At 44.5% G+C, this 21,718-nt stretch overlaps 1 protein-coding gene across 2 annotated transcripts in view; it reads left to right on the forward strand.

Moving 5' to 3' along the window:
• Window positions 1–21,424, forward strand: part of CHRM5 (cholinergic receptor muscarinic 5) — a 299,063-nt gene extending 277,639 nt beyond the window's left edge. For both annotated transcript variants that reach the window (XM_068253942.1, XM_068253943.1), the window contains exon 2: window positions 18,611–21,424. In XM_068253942.1, the coding sequence (XP_068110043.1) occupies window positions 18,611–20,239 (1,629 nt within the window). In that variant the 3' untranslated portion in view covers window positions 20,240–21,424. The remainder of the gene's footprint in view (window positions 1–18,610) is intronic.
• The last annotated feature ends 294 nt before the right edge of the window (window positions 21,425–21,718 follow it).

The raw sequence follows: 21,718 nt of genomic DNA on the forward strand, positions 1-21,718 counted from the left end.
GTTGTTCCTTAATCAACGAAGGATGCCCACTGACATCTGATGCAGGGGTTAGTGTAGGGTAGTTAGTGTAATTGATGGGGCAGCAAGGGGTTAATGTAGGGTAGTTATTGTACCTGTTGGGGCAGCAGGAGTTAGGGTAGCTGTTGAGCCAGCAGGGGTTAGTGTATTAATGTAGATGGGCAATGTAGCTTGATAGAGACAGCTTGGGAAGGAGAAAGTCCCCTGCACCATGGACGCATCAAGTTTAGTATATATTTTTCCCAGATTTTTGTCCTCTAAATCTAGGTGCTTCTTATGGTGCAAAAAAATACGGTAAAAATATGCCATGGAATGGTTGCAGACACTTACTGCAGTGTCTGTTCCCCTCTGACATGCTCCCGCTGCTCATAATTCAGCCCATTAGCAGCCCTGACCAGAGTGTGTTGGCAACCTCTGACTCTCAGTAAGGGCTGGTGCACACCTAGAGCGCTTCTGAGCTCTTTCTAAAACGCTTTGAAAAGCGCTTGGCAAATGTATTTGTATGGGTTGGCTCACACTAGAGTGATGTGATTTTTTTGCCAAACGCAAACGCCGGTCCTGCAGCATTTCTGATGCAACTCAGCCTTAATGTTAAGTATAGGAAAGTGTAAAGGGGCCCATACACCTAACGATTTTCCCGCCAAAATACGGCCGTTTCGATCACAGTGATCAAAAGGCCGTGAAATCGCCACGCACACCGTTGACAGAACGATGGATTTCCGTCCGAAATCCATCTTCCCCGTCGATCCATCCGTGCGGAAGATTTTTCTCGGTCGCCGGCGGGTCGGGAGTGCGTCGATAGCGGCGTTCGAATGCCCGACGACCGACGCAATACAGCGGGTATACATTACCTGCTCCGCCGGCGCGAGTCCCCTGGTCCACCGCTGTCTTCTCCGCCTGGTCCCGGCATCTTCTCCGCATCAGCTTCCGCATCCCGGCATCAGGCATAACTTCCTGTGTCACTGCAGTGACAGCGGAAGTACAAATAGAGGGCGCTCTATTTGAACTTCCGTTGTCACTGGAGTGACAGAAAGTTATACGCGGATGCCAGCCGGGAGCCGATGCGGAGGAGATGCCGGGACCAGGCGGAGAAGACAGCGGTGGACCAGGGGACTCGCGCCGGCGGAGCAGGTAATGTATGCAGGGGGGGGGGGGAGGCGGCAGCTCCACAGATTGTGATCAGTTTCAGGCTGAAATCGATTCACAATCTGTTTGCAGTAAAGGTGGCCATACGATCCCTCTCTGATCAGATTCGATCAGAGAGGGATCTATCTTTTGGTCGAATCTGATGGCAAATCGACCAGTGTATGGCCACCTTACGTGTTCTTCCAGTAGGTACATCTAATCATTATTGGTTGCCTTCAGGCATTACATTTTGCATCTGCAAGAATTGGTGAGTTTGGGATCAAAGTTGTGGGCATGTGATCTCTTCCACACTGGACAAGGAGTATCATCCAGTGTCACTGCACATAGTACATTTGGGGGTACTTATCCGTTAGCCAGGCGCATCCGGCAGGTGGCGCTAATTACTATTCCCCCTCCAGGCCGCCATGGATAGTAGGGAAAGCTGTAACTCTGGTGGAGTTTTGTCGCCACCTGCCGGATGCACCTGGCTAACGGATAAGTACCCATTTGGGTTAGGAGTCCAGTGACAGTAAAGGTGCGTACACACATGCGACTATAGTCGTTTGTAACGATCGTTCCCCGATCTTTACCAACGACGATCGTTACAAAAAACGAACCACCGACTATTAAGGCAAACGACGAACGAGCCAAATCGCTACAAAAGAAAGTTCTGTCTCGGCGGATTTTAACCAACGACGATCGTTTGCAAAAGTAGTACATCGTTGGAAACGGTCGTTCGTACTAGGCTTGACATGCGCATTTCACTATTTCTCTGTGAAACTTCTCATTTTTATGCGCAGGCGCAATAGATGCTTTACGTGATGTAACGTTCGTTCTAACGATCAGATCGTTACACACCTTTTAAAACTATCTTTACTTAGGTCGTTCTTTCATCAATTAAAAGTTCGTTCGTCGTTCTCAACGAACGATCGTTGTCGCATGTGTGTACGTAGCATTAGGCTTCTTCTCCAAGGGCAGCAATTATCAGGCAATTCAGGAGTACAATTGAAATCGGCGCCGGTAGACTTGGGTGCAGGATACAGACAGTATATGGCTGATCCTGCTTCTGCACAAGTCCGGGCCGTTTTAATTACTATTCCCCCTCCAGGCCGCCATGGATAATGGGGGAATGAAATAATTCGGCTTCCAGCGATTGCTGGAGGCCTAATTATTATGTTTTTTAAGCAACCTCGGCTCCGTCTTCTGATGGAGCCGACGTTACTTACTGAGCGCAGCAATAGGAATGATTCCTATTGTAGTCTATGGAGGCGCCGGCTGCGCCCAAATCTAGCAGCGCTGAAAAGCACTGCTCCGCAATTTAGTCTCCTGGCAACAAGAACCATTCCGCTGCAATTACATGCATTTGGTAACATATTAAGCTCGTCACATTTCACACACAGTGATGTTAACCAGTGGACAAAAACTCAAGTCGCATCTGAGCATGGCAACCACCATGCTAATGCTTCATACACACTTGAGATAAAAGTCTTTGGAAAATGCAAGATCACAGACCAATTTTACTCCCTTCCATGTAGTATGAGAGCCATACTCTGCACAGTCTATTCTATGGAGCTGCACTCCCCATCAGATAAAATCTTTGCAAGATGCTGCACACAAAGATGCCCGTACACACTCAAAAGATCATTATCTGCAAAAGATCTGTTCCTGCAAAAAATCCATTCCTGCAAAATGCATTCATAGTCTATGAGATCTGCAGATCCTCATACACACTTGGTTTAACAGACTTCATCTGCATATCTGGCAATCATCTGCAGATCTGAAAATCCATCCTGGTGGATCTGATCTGCAGATGATCTGCAGATAATTGTCTGTTAAACCAAGTGTGTATGAGGATCTGCAGATCTCATAGACTATGAATGCATTTTGCAGGAATGGATCTTTTGCTGGAACAGATCTTTTGCAGATAATGATCTTTTGAGTGTGTACGGGCATCTTTGTGTGCAGCATCTTGCAAAGATTGTATCTGATGGGGAGTGCAGCTCAATAGAATAGACTGCGTAGAGTATGGCTCTCATACTACATGGAAGGGGGTAAAATTGGTCTGATATCTTTCATTTATCTTTCAAGTGTGTACACACCATTAGATACAGCTCCATAGAGCTAATGAACAGGAACAGCTGACAGGCGGTGAATTCACCACCTTCAGCTGCCCGTGGAAAAGAGGCCTTGGTAATTATGTTTGGCTCTTAGTTTCATATAGCAAGTTTTGTATGCTAGTGATCCGTGTCAAATGACACCCAGGTTTGCAGAGTTATGTCATTCCACTTCAGGCGATATCAAGCTTATGATCAGCGTACCAGTTCTTCAGGTGAAATACGCTGATCTGATTTTGAGCTAAGTTTGCCATAAGATTTAAGCTGGTGAAGGAAGTTACCTCTTGAGAGCTATGATAACAGAATTTGGAAAGACATTTTACAAATATTTATTTCCCACTAAAGTATACAAATTAAATCAAGTTTTGGGGTAATCAGTAATAATTAGCTTTCTGGACCATGATAGATTTGTGCAAATTTCTTCTAATTACATATCTTATTATGGAGGAGCATAAAGAATACAAAGGAAGTCAGCTTTTTTTTTTAATACCGCGAAAAAATGTTATAAACAATACTAGCAAGACAGACTTGGCGCTGCAAATAGGCTGGAACTATGAATGCATGCTCTATGCAGCCAGCCATGACAGGCCAGCATGGCTTTGACAGAGTCACGCCCCTCCCCTTCCGCCTCTCACCTGTTTCACTGTTTCTCGGGGTCCCGGATGCTCTCGGGGAGCTTCCCTGTGTCCTCTATGCACGAACTCCCTGTCACCTCCTGAGCCACGGCCCCGGTATGGCCTCCTGCCGCCACCGCCCTCTCCGGTGTCTGCTGCGGGTACGCTCCATGAGTGCAGAACCACTTGGTGCAACCAGAAAATCCTTCCCCCTCGCAAACCTCAGCTTCGAATAGAGCGCCGGGTCGTCAAGAAAACGCTTCCCCTAGAAACAATGAAAGGCAGCGTAGTTCCTAGACAAAATGTCTCTCACAGTGAAGGGAGGAGTGGCCGCCGCTGTCTCTGCATTGCTGTCACGTGACCACCTGCCTGCAGCCAGCTGCAGCATGTGCGATACGCAGAGACCGTACAGCTGATGTGATTCATGTGCTGATTGTGAACCAAGGGAAAAAAGTTTCCTTTATGATAGATGATTTAGATAACTTCTGGTGTGTTCTGTATTGGATGTTTTATGAAACTGTTGTTTTTTATGTAGCTTAAAAAACAGGAACTGAGTTGAAAAGCAACATTGAGGGCTCTTTCACACCAGAGACCACTTCTGGCGTTTTAACGCAAAGTCTATACTTTGCGTTAACCAAGGTAAAAGGAAAGTCCATAGACTTTCCTTTTACCTTTCACACCCACGCTGCGTTTCGATACGTTGTGGTACGACGCATCCCGGCGCATTTTATCGTAGGGAATCGCCGTTTCCCCTTCGGGGTAATTAACTACTACCGCCGCTACTCGGCGTCGCACCGGAGTTTCCCGACGACACGCCGCAACGCGTGCAGGAGCAGTTCTGCACGCTTTTGGTGTGTAACGGGCCTGAGGTGCACACAGAGCAGAACAGCTAGCGTTACGGAAAACGTAGCGTTTTTGCCGCTAATGGAAGTCTATGGGCTGCAGGAAAAAACGCATATGCCCTTTTTTATGTGTGCATTTTCAAAAACGCTGGTTTGGTTACATGCAATGCAAAAATGCACATAATTAAACTCAATGAAAACGCAATGGTATGCAGTTTCCATGCATTTTATATACGTTTTTCCTCAAAAAAAATTGTTTTGTGATGTGTTTCCTGTTGTCTTCCTCGGGATTTGCATATATGGAAATATAAAAATGCATGTGTTTTGTATATGTGAACCGCAAACGCCTTAAAACGCACACAAAATGCCTGAAAAACGCATCTGCAGTACAACCCCCCCCCCCCCCCCCGCAAAAACGCAATCAACATAAAATGAAAACATGACATGAAACGCAGCCATTTATGTTATGTGTGCACCCAGCCTGAATGGATTGCACCCACAGCATTACAAATAGAAAATATAACAATACTATAAACCTCAGGGCTCGTTTCCACTGTTGCGGTGCAGAATCGCCTGGATTCCACCGCTGATAAAATAGCATGCGGCTGCGATTCCCCATGCGTTTTTTGGCGCAAATTCGCATGCGAATTCGCATAGGTGAGGGTATATGCGATTTTATACATGTCACTGCCTGTGTGAATTTACATCGTACCTATGCGAATTCGCGGCAAAAAACGCATGGGGAAAACGCATGCGATTTCCCTATTAAATACATTGCATGCGATTCGCATGCATTCCACTCTCAGGCGAAATCGTTGGCTCTTTTGTGCGTTTTTTCACCGCTGAAAAAAACGCACAGCACCAACGCAACAGTGGAAACAGGCCCATCCACTTGCATACCATGTGCGAATCCGCATGCGTTGAACGCATGCGGATTCGCGATAGTGGAAACGAGCCCTCACACACTGTTGAAAATTTCTAAGTGGGCTCCTGTATCAAATTTTGTCTCTACCGCCATCTTGAAAACAGGAGAAAAAACTAGTGATTTTTCTATTTTTGCCATTCTGGGAACCTCCTGAAGTGGTGCTCACAGCAGCCCTTGGAACCCTGTACCCCACATGGTGGAAGAGATGGGAGAGAGGTTAGGTTACCTAATAAGCTAATAGGAGGGATTAAAAAAAAAAACATTTTTTTTTGGGGGGGGGGGGGGGGGAGAACAAACTATCACTATACAATATATGTAAGAAGCGTGCATGAGCAAAAAAGCTCTCACGAAAAGTGAGAAAGTTCTGTCGAGTGCAAGAGGCAAAATATGCAGAGGTTAACTCAGCTGGCCACCGCCTGCATTCTGATGTGGCCTGTGGTTTCATTAGCTTACATTTATGCATTAAAGTTTAAGCCGATAGAACACACCATAGATTGCATCGGAATGCAGGTGGTGGTCAGGTGAGTTATCACCTGCATAGCTTGCCTTGCGCACTCGGCAGGAAGTTTTCATGTGAGCCAGGGGCGGACTGACAACTCATGGGGCCCCAGGGCAATAGGAGATGATGTGGCCCCGTAAACCCGCAAGCCACACCCACCCATCTTCAAGCCCCACCCACATATCCTACACTTGCTACAAAATTTCTCTACGCTATGTTCAAAATAAATGTAGTTGCCTTCAGTATAGGGTAGCCCATATAATTGCCACCAGTATAGGTTAGATAGGTAGGTTCCCCGCAGTATAGGTTAGATAGGTAAGTGCCCCGAGTATAGGTTAGATACGGGGGGAGCAGGCATGTTTAGTGCGCTCTTTTCAAGCCCACCGCTCCCCCCCCCCCCCCCCCCCCCCCCCCGTTTCCTCCATCCCCTACAGGTATCGCCTACCACCACACCGAACTTACTTCCTGGTCGGAGTAGTCGCGGCTGACTGTGCAGGTGCTGACCGGCGGCATGCGTCCTTTTGGCTGGAAGTACTCTGCGCATGCGCACTACATCACAATTACATAGTGCGCATATGCAGATCGCTCCCAGCCGTAGCCGCGCAATCAAAGGACACGCACCGCCGGTCAGCACTTACACAGTAAGCCGCGACCACCCCAACCAGAAAGTAAGTTTGGGGGGTCAGTAGACAGTACTGCAGGGGGACGAGGGAACACGGGGGAGCGATGGGCCAGAGGAAAGCCCACTAAACATGCCTGCTCCCCCTGTTTTCAAATTATTTTTGCGCTATGGTATCCTTTAAGTACTTGCAAGACTTTAATGGTGAATCACACTTGATGAAGCAAAACTTTCAACCTTCACATAGAGTATAGTGTGTTTTTTATACTACTCTTTGGTGACCATTTCAACATGTGAGAAAAAAATGTTTGGTCCTCTTAAGTAGAAGCATGCTATAGGCATGTTCTCTGCCGGGAGCACACTGGGCAATGCAGAAAACCATGCGTTCTGTACTCTGCGTTTTTAATTTTTTCGGTGAATTTATGTTTCCCATTGTTTTGTGATTCCGTTTTTCATGCATTTTTGGCGCGTTAGTGTTTGTTATTATTTTCCCGAATCAATGGAGTAAAATACAGTATTCTATTTATATTTTAGAAAAAGTATGTAACAATGCATTCCTCTGCGTCTCCATTGAGATACATTATATGCGTTTTACGTGCATTTTTGAAAATTATGCAGCAAGCGGTGCGTGTAAAACGCACATACATGCGTTTTTACTTGTGGCCCAAAGACTTTCTGCCTAATGTGTTCCCAGCCTTAAAGTGATCCTTAAGTAAAAAAAAAAAAATGACTTTTACTCACCTGGGGCTTCCAATAGCCCCCTGCAGCTGTCCTCGCCGGCAGCCACTTCCGGTTTCGCCGTCAGGAGCCGACAGGCTGGGAACGCAAGTGATTCTTCGCGTTCCCAGCCACAATTGCGCCCTCTATGCTGCTATAGCATATAGCATGAAGCATATAGCAGCATAGAGGGGGCAATTGTGGCTGGGAACACGAAGAATCACTCGCGTTCCCAGCCTGTCGGCTCCTGACGGCGAAACCGGATGTGGCTGCCGTCGGGGACACGAGGATCGGACGGACACGGCGAGGGCCCCGGACAGCTGCAGGGGGCTATTAGAAGCCCCAGGTGAGTAAAAGTCTTTTTTTTTTTTTTTGACTTAAGGTTCTCTTTAAAGAGACACTGAAGCGAAAGAAAAAAATTATATTGGTTGTGTAGTACGGATAATTACTATAATATTAGAAGCAAAGAAAATATTCTCATATTTTTAGTTTCAGTTATATAGTGTTTTTTTATAACATTGCATCATTCTCTAATATTTGCAGTTTACATACTACTCAGCATTCTAAATAATTTTACAGAGCGGGCTGTGAACCTTTGACCTGTCCTGACAGAAGAAAAAACAATATAGTGACTGACAGTTGAGATAACAACCTTCAGAAGACAGAGCTCTCTGGGACTTTAAAAGTCTGGAGCTCAATGGCTTATTTGCATAGATAACAACTGGAGTTTCTTAACTCTTCCTGTACTGGAAACAATATTAGACTTTTGTCTCTGCTCCTAATGTTTTATTTCTTAGCTGTACTACACATACAAATCATTATATCATTTTTTTTCCTTAAGTGTCTCTTTAATCTATTTCAGAATCAGAATCAGAATCTTTTATTTCGCCAAGCACGGCTGGGCCGTGCCCGGAATTGGGTTTGGCAAGTACAGGGCTAGTGTGAGAACAAGCAGGACATAACGATACATATATGTAAGCAGACAGACAATATAAAGGGTACAGTTACAGCGTTTGGACACATTTGAACACGTATATATGAAGTGTGCACCCGTGCGGTCAGGCTGGGTGCTACCAGACACCACTTGTCGCGGTAGGATGAGGAGGGATCTAAGAGTTCTAAGAGTTCAGATAATTTACGGCTGAGGGGAAGAAACTGTTCTTGTGCCTTGTGGTCCTGGTGTAGATTTAGTTTTACATTAAAATGTGCCTGCCTTTACCTTTTCAAAAAGTTTGTGAAGTATGCAGAAACACAGCGCTTACTCACCCTGTATTGTGTAAGCTTGTGGAATGAAAAGAACAAAGGCTCATTACTACTGTTGTTAAAGCACGGCTTAGCCAAGTTACCAGGCCGGCTAGCGGACAAACCGGGCGGCCCAGGGAAACGGCAAGGGAGCCCACGGCCCGAAGGGCTGGAGGAAGCCCCAGGTGAAAATCAATTATTTTACTATCTTGGTCTCAGATACAAAACTGAACAGAAACATTTGAGACTCAGTTCCATGTTACTAATGTACTATTTACCTTTAGTACAGCGCATTAAATTAATTACCTCTTATTTTCAGTTCAGGTTTGCATTAGGGCCAGCTTGCATTAGTGCCGGTTCACACCAGAGATGGATTAAGATGTATTGGTGCTCTAGGCAAGTTAGTATATTTGTGGCTCCCTTGTGGGCCATTTGGTAAGCTGAAGTGAAGAGAGGTCAAAGAAGGTGACAGGTGAGCCCCTTGATGTCCTCAAGGCCCCAAGTACCTGCCTAGGTTGCCAAGTGAATGATCCTGCTCTGGTTCAGACGTGCATTTCTGAGACTGGAAACGTCAGCCACAGTGCTCTTGTTGTTTACCATTATGTAAGCTTGCCTAGATAAAATGGAAAGGGACAGTTTCTTACTCTCACTAGTATTATATGTACCTATGCTTATTTTATCATGTCAGTTCAGGTATGCTTTGAGGCACAAGGTGCACCTCTCTATTGCTTAATAGAGATAATCAGTGAGATGCAAATTATTCTGAGTCAACGCAGGATTATGGACATTTCCCGTGCAAATTCACGCAGCTTGAAAACGGACAAAATGAATCCTGCAAAGGATTAAACTGAACCTAAAGTTAAAAAAAAATGCCCATTTTCTTACCTGGGGCTTCTTCCAGGCCCCTGAAGTCTTCCTGGTTCCTCGACGTCATCCCACGCTCAGCTGTCCACCTCCATAATCCGACTGACAAGTCAGCTGGCCACTGTGGATGTGCAACACTGGCCGCGTGCGTACTCTATCGCGCTTCCTAAGCTGGGAGTGTTCTGCGCACATGCAGTAGCAATTTTTGCTTACTGTGCAAGCGCAAGGCACGACAGAGGAAGTGTACAGCACGGGGCCTTGCATCCAGCATTGGAGTTGGGCACCGGAGGAACGGCAGAGAGGGACCAGGGAGGCTTCAGAGGGCTGTAAGAAGTCCCAGTTAAAGTGGACCCAAATTAAAAATACAAGATTTTAGAAATAAAATCTATTTTCTAAATTATAATAATAAATAGCAGCCTTTTTTCAGTTGCATAATGACAAATATAAAATATTTTACATTTATTGTAGGAACCCCTCCCCTTCCTTTCATATTGCCGGGACAGAATCCGGCAAACTGGTGGAGTAGGTGGTGTTCGGCAAGGGAGGAATTGCTAATGGCTGCCACCTGTATAACCCTAGTTCTGCAAAAAGAAGGGTGAAAAGCATGCACTGAAATGCTCATAGGCTTGAAGGAGTATTTATTTATCTTTGTATGTGTCAGAGTAGTGCAACTAAATATTTTGAATTAAAAAAAAATTTGGTTTGGGTCGGCTTTAAGTAAATGGGCTTTTTTTTTTTTTTACCTTGGGTTTACTTTAAATTCAGAATTATCTCATTAACCATCCCTATAGCTTAGTTAGATGTTGCCTACTGCTTCTACAGATCTTGATTCATCCAGATCCTTACTACTGCGCAGGTGCAGAACCACGGGAGTGCACACAGCCGCACTGCTTCTGCGCCGACTCGCCCTGACTAGCCAAAGTTACCAGGAGAATTATTATTATTATTTAATAATTATTATTAGGAATGTGGAAGATCCAGGAGGAGGACGGCGAGGGAGCCATCAGGCCAAAGGGTCTTTACACACTTTAAGGCAACAAATATAATGTGTGCAGAATGGCAGGGAACGCAATTACATAAGTGAGCCCATGGGAGTTCAGTGGGGCCAGGGCTACTAATTATAAATATGTTGCAGCTGAGCACGAGGAGCTGCGAGAAGCTGAGCCTATCAGGGCCGGGAAGGCTGAAGAACTGCGTGGAGACGGCACCCGATTGGCTGGAGCGGGGTACTTAAGCAGCGGTGGTGCGTAGTGAGCTGACCGTACCTGAAGAGCGGACTGCAGCGGTGACCACCTGAGCGGCATGGCGTCTCTCCTTCAACGGCTTTTACTCCGGGCTGAAGCGGAAGGGGGAGAGGAATGGCTGACGCAGTGTTTAGCTTTGCCGGAGGCGGCTCCTTCTACATCAGCGCAGCCTCTCTTTGGGCCGGATTACATCCCCCTTGGCTCCCCCGCCTATTCGGCGGCCCGCCCTCCTGAAGAGGACCTGTCAGCTGGAGAGGGGCGTGCTGGTTCTTATGATAGGCGGAGGGAGCGAGAGGAAGAAGGGAGAAGGTCGGGTTCCAGGCGCTCCAGGAGCAGGTCCCACCCCCGGAGGAGTGCTAGGGCCAGACGCTCTTCCCCACCGCCGGAGCCTGCGCAGATGCGCCAGCCGGGTCCCCGCAACACTACATCCAGGAGAGCTGGAAAGAAAAACAAGCAACCCAGGCAGCCTGCACAAAGGAGAGGGAGAGACCGTTCCAGGTCCCCTCAGGCACAGCCTGCGCAGTTATTGCTACCCCACAGTCGCCGCGGCAGGAGCCGGTGGCTATATTGGATCCTCCTCCTCCCCCAGCTGACCCAAGGAATGGTGAGCAAACACTGCAAATGTTTAATCATTTGGGTCAGGTAGTGGGTTCATTAGCTGAAGCCCTGGCTGGTCTTACAAAAAATCAGCCAGTAGCAAGTGTGTGGTCTAATCCTAGGAGTGTTTCCGCTCCTCAGGCGGGCTTGTCTCAGCACACAGGTGCACCAATTAGGCCTGCGGGGGTGGCAGAGTCTATGATGAAGGACGTAATGCCTTGCGAATTGTCTCCGCTAGGTTTCCATTTAGCTACATCAGTAAAGGAAAAGATTTGGCGGGGTGATTATTTTGATTTGTTGTCACTTTTGCCAGCTTCAAGGGAATTCTCAAGTAAAGCTGATAAAAAGGGTGAGGAGAAATCTGATGATGATAGACGCAGGCCAGTTCCTAGAACATTCCAAAATTGGTTGCAGTCGTTTTGTATTTACGCTGCGGTAATGGGTGAAAAGCACCCTGAAAGATGTTCTGGTTTGTTCCAACACGTTGACATTATTGCTGAAGCTTATCGTAGCTTTGGAGGTCTTGCTTGGTACGCGTATGACGATGCGTTCCGGCAGAAATTGTCTGTATTCCCATCTCTTAAATGGGGGTGTAAGGAGGTAGGCCTATGGATGAATCTTATGTTACCCCAGAAGCCTACTTTTAGCGTGTCTAAGCCGGCTGGAACGAACCTTCAGAATTTTCGTAAAGGCGTGTGCTTTGCCTTCAACGATTCGCAATGTCGTTTTCTATCCCAGTGTAAATACAAACACGAATGCAACGTATGTGGAGGCTCCCACTCAGCTAGCAGATGTTTCAAGCGGACTCTTTCAGGTCAATCCCTCACCCCTAGTGCAAGTAAGGGCTCGGACCCCAGTGAAGTTGGTAGAAATGCGCCCATGGTTAGAGGAGTACCCAAACCAGCAGATGGCGGCCCTGCTCATTAGAGGTTTCGAGTTTGGATTTGAGGTTCCTTCGTTTAATGGTTCAGGTTGCAGTTGGGTTGAAAATTTAACTTCTGTGCGTAAGTTCCCAGAAGTGGTAGCGGAAAAGATTAGAAAGGAGATAGCAGAGGGAAGGGTTGCTGGCCCCTTTTTGGAGCCACCGTTTGAAGCATTCAGATTGTCCCCCCTGGGAGTAGTTCCCAAAAAAGAGCATGGCTCCTTCAGACTCATTCACCATTTGTCTTTCCCTGAGGGCTCATCTCTGAATGATCAGGCGGACAAGAGTGTGGCCTCGGTTTCGTATTCATCTTTTGATGACGCACTGTCCTTGTTACGTGCTTTTGGGAGGTGCGCTCTCTTATCAAAGGTGGATGTGAAATCGGCTTTTCGTTTGCTGCCAGTTCATCCGGATGGCTTCAGTTCTCTTGGTTTTCAGTTTAATAATCAGTATTTTTATGACAAATGCCTTCCGATGGGTTTTTCTTTATCTTGTTTTTATTTTGAAGCTTTTTCATCATTTTTGCAGTGGGTTGTCTCAGTTGTAGTTCCCGCAGCTGGGATAATCCATTATCTGGATGATTTCCTGTTTATTGGAGGCAAGGACAGTTCAGAGTGCATAAATGCTATGAATGCCTTTGGTAGGATGGCTAATTGTTTTGGCATCCCCCTTGCGGATGACAAAACGGTTTTTCCATGTACGAGTCTTGAGTTCCTGGGAATTTTGATTGATACTCAGGAAATGGTCTTCTGCCTGCCAGCTGCAAAGATTTTGCGGATGAGAGGTTTGATCGACCATTTTCTGGGTAGCAAGAAGGTCAGACTGCGGGAGATCCAATCGTTATTGGGTCTCCTTGCTTTTGCATCCAGAGTTATCCCTATGGGTCGGGTTTTTGTCGGCGTCTGGCTTTCTTGATCAGAGGTCTAAAGTCTCCCTTTGCACATGTGAGAATAACTAAGCAAGTTCGGGAGGATTTAGGCATCTGGGATAAATTCCTGGTTAACTTTAACGGTAGAACCATCTGGCAGTCGGAATTTATTGAATCGGATGCCTTAGGTTTGCTCACTGATGCATCCGGATCCGTCGGATTTGGCGCTTTTTGGAATTGCCACTGGTGTGCAGAGCGTTGGCCTGAGGCGTGGGACTCTCCTGAGATCCGCCGCAATTTAGTATTACTGGAACTTTTTCCGGTTGTGGTATCTCTGGCCATTTGGGGGGACGATTTCCGTAATCGGCGCATTTTGCTGCGTACGGACAATAAAGGCGTTTTGTTCGCTGTGAACTGTCTCTCTTCCAGATCTGATCTGGTGCTAAAGCTGTTGAGGTTTTTGGTTCTGCAATGCTTTGAGCTTAATATCTGGTTGAAGGCAGCTTATATTCCCTCAAAGGATAATTGTATTGCGGACTCCCTCTCCCGTTTTCAGATGTCTCGGTTTCGGGAGTTGGCACCAGATGCAGATATGGATGGAATGACCTGCCCGGCTTCCCTATGGGATCTGTTATGGGATTGAGCGGAGAGTTGGTGAAGAATTCGCTGGCTGCAAAGACTTGGGATGAGTACTGCTCTTGCTGGATCAGATGGTGTTCATTTTGCCAGGCTTCTGGTTGGGACTTTCAGTCCTCAACGGAATCTGTGGCTATTCAATTTATGAACTCCATTGCGGTCTTGGGCGGTTCCTATTCCAGTATCCATAAGATCTTGTCAGGTGTTTCTTTCTTTATAAAATTTTTTGGTTCACCCTCATTGCTGTCCTTCTATGCGATAAAACTTTCGCTACGCGGTTTTCGCCGGGCTCGGCATGTTCCGGATTCCCGTAGGCCAATTTCCCCGGAATTATTAGCTAAGATTATCTGTTCCCTGCCAGGTTTTTGTTTTTCGGTTTTTGAAGTATCCCTTTTTTCTGCATGCTTTTCAGTTTGTTTTTTCGGCGCTTTCAGAATAGGTGAGATTACGGCTCCCAACAAGGATGGGTCCTCTATAATTTCCCATTCTGATGTGTCTTTTCGTGACCGCCAGTTGGTCATTTTTCTGAAAAAATCCAAAAATGATCAGTTGGGCGTGGGCAGATCGGTATTTCTGTCTGAATCTGGGGAACCATCTGTCTGCCCGGTAAAATTAGTCTCGGATTATTTAAAGTTGCGCCCCGGGGTGGGTGGATCCTTTTTTTGTTCACTCTGATGGTTCCCCGGTTACCAAATATCAATTTAGGGCCGTGCTTTGCAGAGCGCTGAGTTTCCTGGGCCTTTCTGGGTTGAACATCACTCCACATTCTTTTAGAATAGGGGCAGCTACTACAGCCAATGCACTCGGGTTTTCCAGCTCTGCGATCCAGCAAATAGGTAGATGGAATAGTAACAGATTTAAAATTTATGTGCGACCTTCTCTTAATATCTAACATTTTATTTTAGGTGCTCCAGTCGGTGTCAATGTATGGATCATTGGACACTCCTTTGTTTACTGGGCCCATGACAGAGCGGCTGGCAGAGTTTACGGAACTAACCTTGGTCTGAATTCTAATGTTTTTACTGTTTTTTGGAAGGGAGTAAGGGGCCTTAGATGGCGTTCATTATTAGAGCAGGTTCTAATCTCGTCCCAGCAATGGCCAGCACCGGATGTGTTAATAATACATGCGGGTGGGAACGATTTGGGTAAGGTGCAGACCGGTATTTTGATCCAAGAAATGAAAAGAGCTTTGTATTTTCTAAAATCTTCATTTCCTCTGGCTAAGTTGGTGTTTTCCGAAATTATCCCTCGCCTCATTTGGTCTCCAGCTTCCCCTTCCGGTTCTTTGGATAGGATCCGGCGTAGGGTGAACAGAGCTATGGCTTGTTTCCTGACCAAATTAGGTGGAACATCCTACCGCCACAGAGACCTGGAGGGCTTTGTAGGAGGTTTATTTAGAGAAGATGGGGTACATTTGAGCCCAATTGGGATGGATATATTTAACACAAACCTGCAGGAGGTGATTGAAAAGGCCGTGGTGGGGCGGGTCGAGGCTGCAGGGTGCCCTGCTTAGCCTCGACGGTTGGGCTGGTGATTCAGCTCCGCTGAATGTACTTAAGCTTAATATGATTTCAAGTGGTTGTTGGTTATGTGAGCATAAAGCTCAGTGTGTTACAAAAATTGGGTAATCCTTAATAAAAGCCACGGCCTGTTACATGCAATCTGGAGTAGTGTGAGTTATTATTAGATTTAAGTGGTTTTCTGTTCACACTGGTCCCCACATGAAATCCCATGGCAGGGAACGCAATTACATAAGTGAGCCCATGGGAGTTCAGTGGGGCCAGGGCTACTAATTATAAATATGTTGCAGCTGAGCACGAGGAGCTGCGAGAAGCTGAGCCTATCAGGGCCGGGAAGGCTGAAGAACTGCGTGGAGACGGCACCCGATTGGCTGGAGCGGGGTACTTAAGCAGCGGTGGTGCGTAGTGAGCTGACCGTACCTGAAGAGCGGACTGCAGCGGTGACCCCCGCCCCCCCCTCCCCTCTTTTATTTCTTTTGTCGTGGCTTTTATTAGAGTGGGCTGGTGATTCAGCTCCGCTGAATGTACTTAAGCTTAATATGATTTCAAGTGGTTGTTGGTTATGTGAGCATAAAGCTCAGTGTGTTACAAAAATTGGGTAATCCTTAATAAAAGCCACGGCCTGTTACATGCAATCTGGAGTAGTGTGAGTTATTATTAGATTTAAGTGGTTTTCTGTTCACACTGGTCCCCACATGAAATCCCATGCTTTAGCTGTACATTGTGGGAGATTTATGGGATTGTGAGACCCTACAAAGATTAGGGGCAGAGGTGGAGGTCTCTGAGTGCTCTGTGAAGTGCAGCATAATAACTCATCACTATATAACTACAGGAAATAAATAAATAAGGGTGAAGCGGCAGATGCTGCATACTCAGCTCCAGGATATGCTACTTTGAACTGTGGCTCTTATAGCACGGTTTAGCAGCACTGGAAATCCTCATGTGTGGTTATCTTCAATGTAAATAAGTTTATTTATCATGCCAGTAAACTGTATCTTCATCCGTCAACATGTTATCTATACATTAGTTCAGTATTCCATTTTTATGCATCGTTTACCATTTATTGCTAGGAGATAAAAGTTCTCTTTGTCCTCTCTGCCTGCCTTCTGTGTATATGGTGCTCCATAAGTGGACAAAACATGGAAGGAAATAATCACTGTATTTCGTACTTCAGTAATCAACAGATATTGCCTGTAAGTACGGTTACATCTAATGTGAGCTAGGATTTCTAAGTGCAGCAGTTCACTTCAGATAAAGAGTGAAAGCCCAAAAGAAAGTTCTCAATAATGTGTTATATAGATGAGGATCAAAATAAATAAAGTTCTCTTAGTTAATGTTCAATTGTGTTATTATCGGTTGTGTTGGGGCAATCACAAAGATTGTCTCCAAACTTGCTTTGTATTGTGCTGGTCCCAGAAGGCAAAAAGCACACACTACCTATCCCCCTGTGTTACAAGGGTTATTCATTTCTTACAGGACATTCTTTTATCCTATTTGAAAACTTTTTTTCTGGTGTAAGGAATTCTTTAAAGTGTACCTGAGCTGAATGGATAAAAGGATTATTCCTTACCTGGGGCTTCTTTCAGCCACCTGTAGTCCACCTGCACCCTTGATGTTCTCCCGGTTCCCTCTGTTGTGCCACTCCCAGCCCCATGACTCGACTGGTCCTGGCCGCGCACACCTCCCGATTACGCTTCCATGACCAGGCACTTTCTGCACACGCGCAGTCCGTTAAGACTGTAACTGTGTTTGGGCAGAATGCTCCCAGACACAGAAGTACGATGGAGGAGGCACGCAACCCGGAACAGTGTATGTGCAGTGGCCCCCATTACAACAGCACATCGGAGAGGACCAAAAGGAGATTGAGAGAGCAAACAAGCTACAGGGGACTGGAGGAAGCCTAAGGTAAGTAAAAATCCTTTTCTCCCATTCGTCTCAGTTTTACTTTAAAGCTTTTATACCTATGTGAGCAGAACATATGTTGACACTTTGCAAAGTTAATGTAAAATTGGACTTTGTCAAAGGAAATACCCTCTGTTTGTATCTATACAAGGATTTTTGGCAAAAAGTATTTTAACTTTCTTATGTTGCTTTCAGAAACAGAGACACAAACAGCTATTTCATAGGGTTTCTTACAACAAGTAGGCTGAGCCATCTTTCAGCTTCACCCTGTGCTGAAATTTGGCCACGACCATTTCAAACGTATGCCATGAAGGTGCTGTGGAAATGTTATGATATCAACTTAGTTTTGTAAGGAAATGAGAGTGCTCCATTAAACTTTCTTGCGCTACAAAAGTGTTTTTGCTTGAATTCTTTCATATTTCACATTTTATTAATACTGTATATACTTTGTTCTGTGTTTTTAAGAAAGCCTAATCAAAATTCATTACAATTAAGGTACTGTAGTATATATGACTGAGTATTTGACTATGGCCTCAATTCACGGAGCATTATCAAACGTTTATCAAACACTTTATCAAACGTTTGATAATTTACCTCATGGGTAAAATCTCATTTTAAATTCACTAAGGTGTTATATATTTATCGAATGTTTTACCGATAAAACGTTCAACAAATATATAACACCTTAGTAAATTCAAAATGAGATTTTACCCATGAGGTAAATTATCAAACGTTTGATAAAGTGTCTGATAAACGTTTGATAATGCTCCGTGAATTGAGGCCAATGTTGGAATGAGTATTTAGCAACAACAGTCTATTATGTGTATAAGATTCATTACCAGCTATAACCACAGAGTGGCAGTGTGTATTTAGTAGAAGAGGTCTTACTACATTCTGTGTCTGTAAAAGGAAGTTGTGTATAAACTTGTTTGTATTCTTGGTGTGTAATAGCCAAGAAAGCTATTAGCCATGAGGTTAATATCTTTTTCTCCTGCATTCTACATTACTGCACACTAAGAAGCTAGTTTATAATTACTCTTTCCAATAGACTAGCACATCATTTTTCTTTACATGTTGTATAATCTCTTACTTAGGTCTAAATGTATAACTCCAGAGTGCCTAATAACATATCTTATTTACATTAGATGCATTACTGGTACATGGTCTATAGACATATAGCTTTTTAGATTTGGATATCATTTGTGTAAGACAATATTCACTACGCAGTACTTGTGATACAAATGCAATATATTTACAACTTTTTATGTGACTATAGAACTTTTATAATTATGATTTTTCTTTATAATAATTCTAGCATAACTTTATTTCTTTTCTGTTTCAGATCCTGCACATCTTGTTATTGGCGTCCTCATCTTTAGGAGAAAATAGGAACATGGAACCAAATTCCACTGCTTTGAACCATACTAATGGGACAAACACTTATAAAGGCCACAGCCTTTTGGAGGTCATCAGTATTGCCACAGTCAGTGCAGTCGTCAGTCTCATCACAATTGTTGGCAATATCCTTGTTATGGTCTCATTTAAAGTGAACAGTCAACTGAAGACTGTAAACAACTATTACCTTTTGAGCCTGGCCTGTGCTGACCTCATAATTGGCATATTCTCCATGAATTTGTACACATCCTACATTCTAATTGGTCACTGGTCCCTTGGCAGTCTGGCATGTGACCTGTGGCTTGCTTTGGATTATGTGGCCAGCAATGCATCAGTGATGAACCTGCTGGTCATTAGTTTTGACAGATATTTTTCTATAACAAGGCCACTGACTTACAGAGCAAAACGCACGCCTAAGAGAGCTGGGATCATGATTGGATTGGCTTGGTTCATTTCTTTTATTTTGTGGGCCCCAGCTATCCTCTGTTGGCAGTATTTTGTAGGAGAGCGTACAGTGCCCCCAGAAGAATGTCAGATACAGTTCCTTTATGAACCAATCATTACTTTTGGTACGGCCATTGCTGCCTTTTATATTCCAGTGTCTGTGATGACTATTCTGTACTGCCGTATTTATAAGGAGACAGAAAAGCGCACCAAAGATCTGGCTGAATTGCAGGGTTCTGAGTCAGTGGCTGATTTTGAAATGATGAGGCCACAAGGGGCTCTGCTAAAATCTTGCTTTAGCTGCAAGCAGCAGACTCTCACCAAAAGAGAGAGGTGCCAAGCCTCTTGGTCATCATCTAGCCGAAGTACCTCTGCCACTGTTAAGATTTCCCACAGTCCCAATATTTCTAATGAGTGGGTCAAAGAAGACCAGCTGACCACCTGCAGCAGCTACCCTTCATCAGATGATGAAGACAAACAAGCTAAGGAAGGTGTATTCCAGGGTGCCTACAAGAACCAAACCACAGCACAGAAAGAAGATGAAACCAAACACATTCTGACAAAAGAACAACCAGTGCTTAATGAATACGACAGCGAAAGATTCTTCTTAACTCCAGGTAAAAGTCACACACAAAAAAGTCAAAAGTGTGTCTCATACAAATTTAGAATTGTTGTGAATGATGATGGCTCTCAGGAAGTAAATAATGGGTGCAGAAAAGTAAAAATTACTCCTTGCTCTTCTATGTCCAAAGGACATTCTTTGCGAAGCATGGACCCCAGTTTCAGTAACCATATCACTAAGCGCAAGAGGATGGTTCTTATTAAGGAACGCAAAGCAGCACAGACACTCAGTGCTATTCTGCTAGCTTTCATCATCACATGGACTCCTTACAATATCATGGTTTTGGTCTCTACCTTTTGCTCTGACTGCATTCCCTCTACACTCTGGCACTTGGGCTATTGGTTGTGCTATGTCAATAGCACCGTTAATCCCATTTGCTATGCCCTGTGCAACAAAACTTTTCGCAAGACTTTCAAAATGTTGTTGCTTTGCCGCTGGAAGAAAAAAACCGTGGACGATAAATTGTATTGGTATGGACAGCATCCACCAAGTCACAACAAGCTGCCCTGAATGTGTTTTTAAGGAGGAAAAGTATTACAACAGGAGCGCAGGTCAAACTACAGGCAAGACCTAGGCGGGCATGGGGATACCAATGCAGATACATTTGTGGAGCTGCTGTGTCCCCTTTGTAATAACTGTTGACCTTATAACTGTGTTTGGCCAGTGCTGTGTATGTGTTCGAGGTGTACAGTACATAGAGACACACTTGAACAAGAATTACTGATTAGCCAAAGCACCATCCCTCTGTTCAGGCCCAAGAGCCTTTTAATGTCTGTGAGAGCAGCTTTATGTTGGCAGTTTCACAGAAACTCATCACAGTGAAGATATAAATTATGTGCACCAGAAAATGAACGGAGCTTTTTAAAATGAAAGCTCCAGCCTTTTATAGTTAGGATGCCTATCAACTGTTATCATGTTACTGTGCGAACAGTGGGAATCCAGTCCTTGTGAGTGCTACACATGATATGCTGCTTTTGTTCTGAATACTTCTGAATATTAGATGTTGTACAGTCTAGGGCAGTTCTAGAGGAGTCAATGAGAATTGCTCTTGTGAAAATTTACATATATACTGTATATCCTTTGAAGATCAGTGGCAAAGTGTCAAATGTTCTAGGGACTAAAACGTCCTTAAATTGTAATAACAAAAAAAAAATTGCAAGAAACAAAACAAAAAATGTTACTGTTTTCGCGTATGGTGAAAAGTGACAAATCTGTACCTGTCCAGTAATCACGTAAAAAAATTGTTTTACTGTTCTCTGTTTATGTTTACATGTGTTTTGCCCTTCTATTAACATTAGATACTTTTGACAATGATATTTTATTTCTTTCATTAATGTGATTGGCCTTGAGAGTAATTCTACACCTAAGAATTTGAGATCTTCTAGGAAACGTGATGCCCATAACTGAAGATTAAACAGCTTATTATATAGACTCATTCCGTCGGTTTCAATAAAGAAAACAATGTAAAACATAGATGTCACTACCAGTTAGAGCGCAAGCTCTACCTATGGATTTTAAGGCCGATGGCTTTTGTGCAATGGGGTGACCATAAAGCAGTGTCTTCATGTTACATTTTGTGGTCCAGAAGCTATTGATGAAAAGATAGTTGTAATTCGATAGGCCGTGTGCCATGTGCTACTGCTGTAACTTCTGTCTGGTGACAACGACTTTGATTAAAAATATAATCAGATGAAACCTCACCGAAAGACTTCTCATACATTGTATTGACACATTACTTTGCACTTACATTGTTGTTTTATCTTGCACTTGTTTTCTTGCATTAGTGAGCATGGTTCTAGTTATAACATGTATGTAATCAAATTATGAATTGAACAAAGATGCAGCATAAGCATGTCGCCAGAGAAACCTTAATGGTTAGGATACACGTTGCAGGGCTTTTAAACCACTTGAGGACCAGAAGTTTATACCCCCTAGTGACCAGGCCAATTTTTACAATTTAGCACTTCACAACCTTAAAGGGGTTATTTC

This window comes from Hyperolius riggenbachi, chromosome 9 (assembly GCF_040937935.1).
Source record: "Hyperolius riggenbachi isolate aHypRig1 chromosome 9, aHypRig1.pri, whole genome shotgun sequence".
Classification (NCBI taxonomy): domain Eukaryota; kingdom Metazoa; phylum Chordata; class Amphibia; order Anura; family Hyperoliidae; genus Hyperolius; species Hyperolius riggenbachi.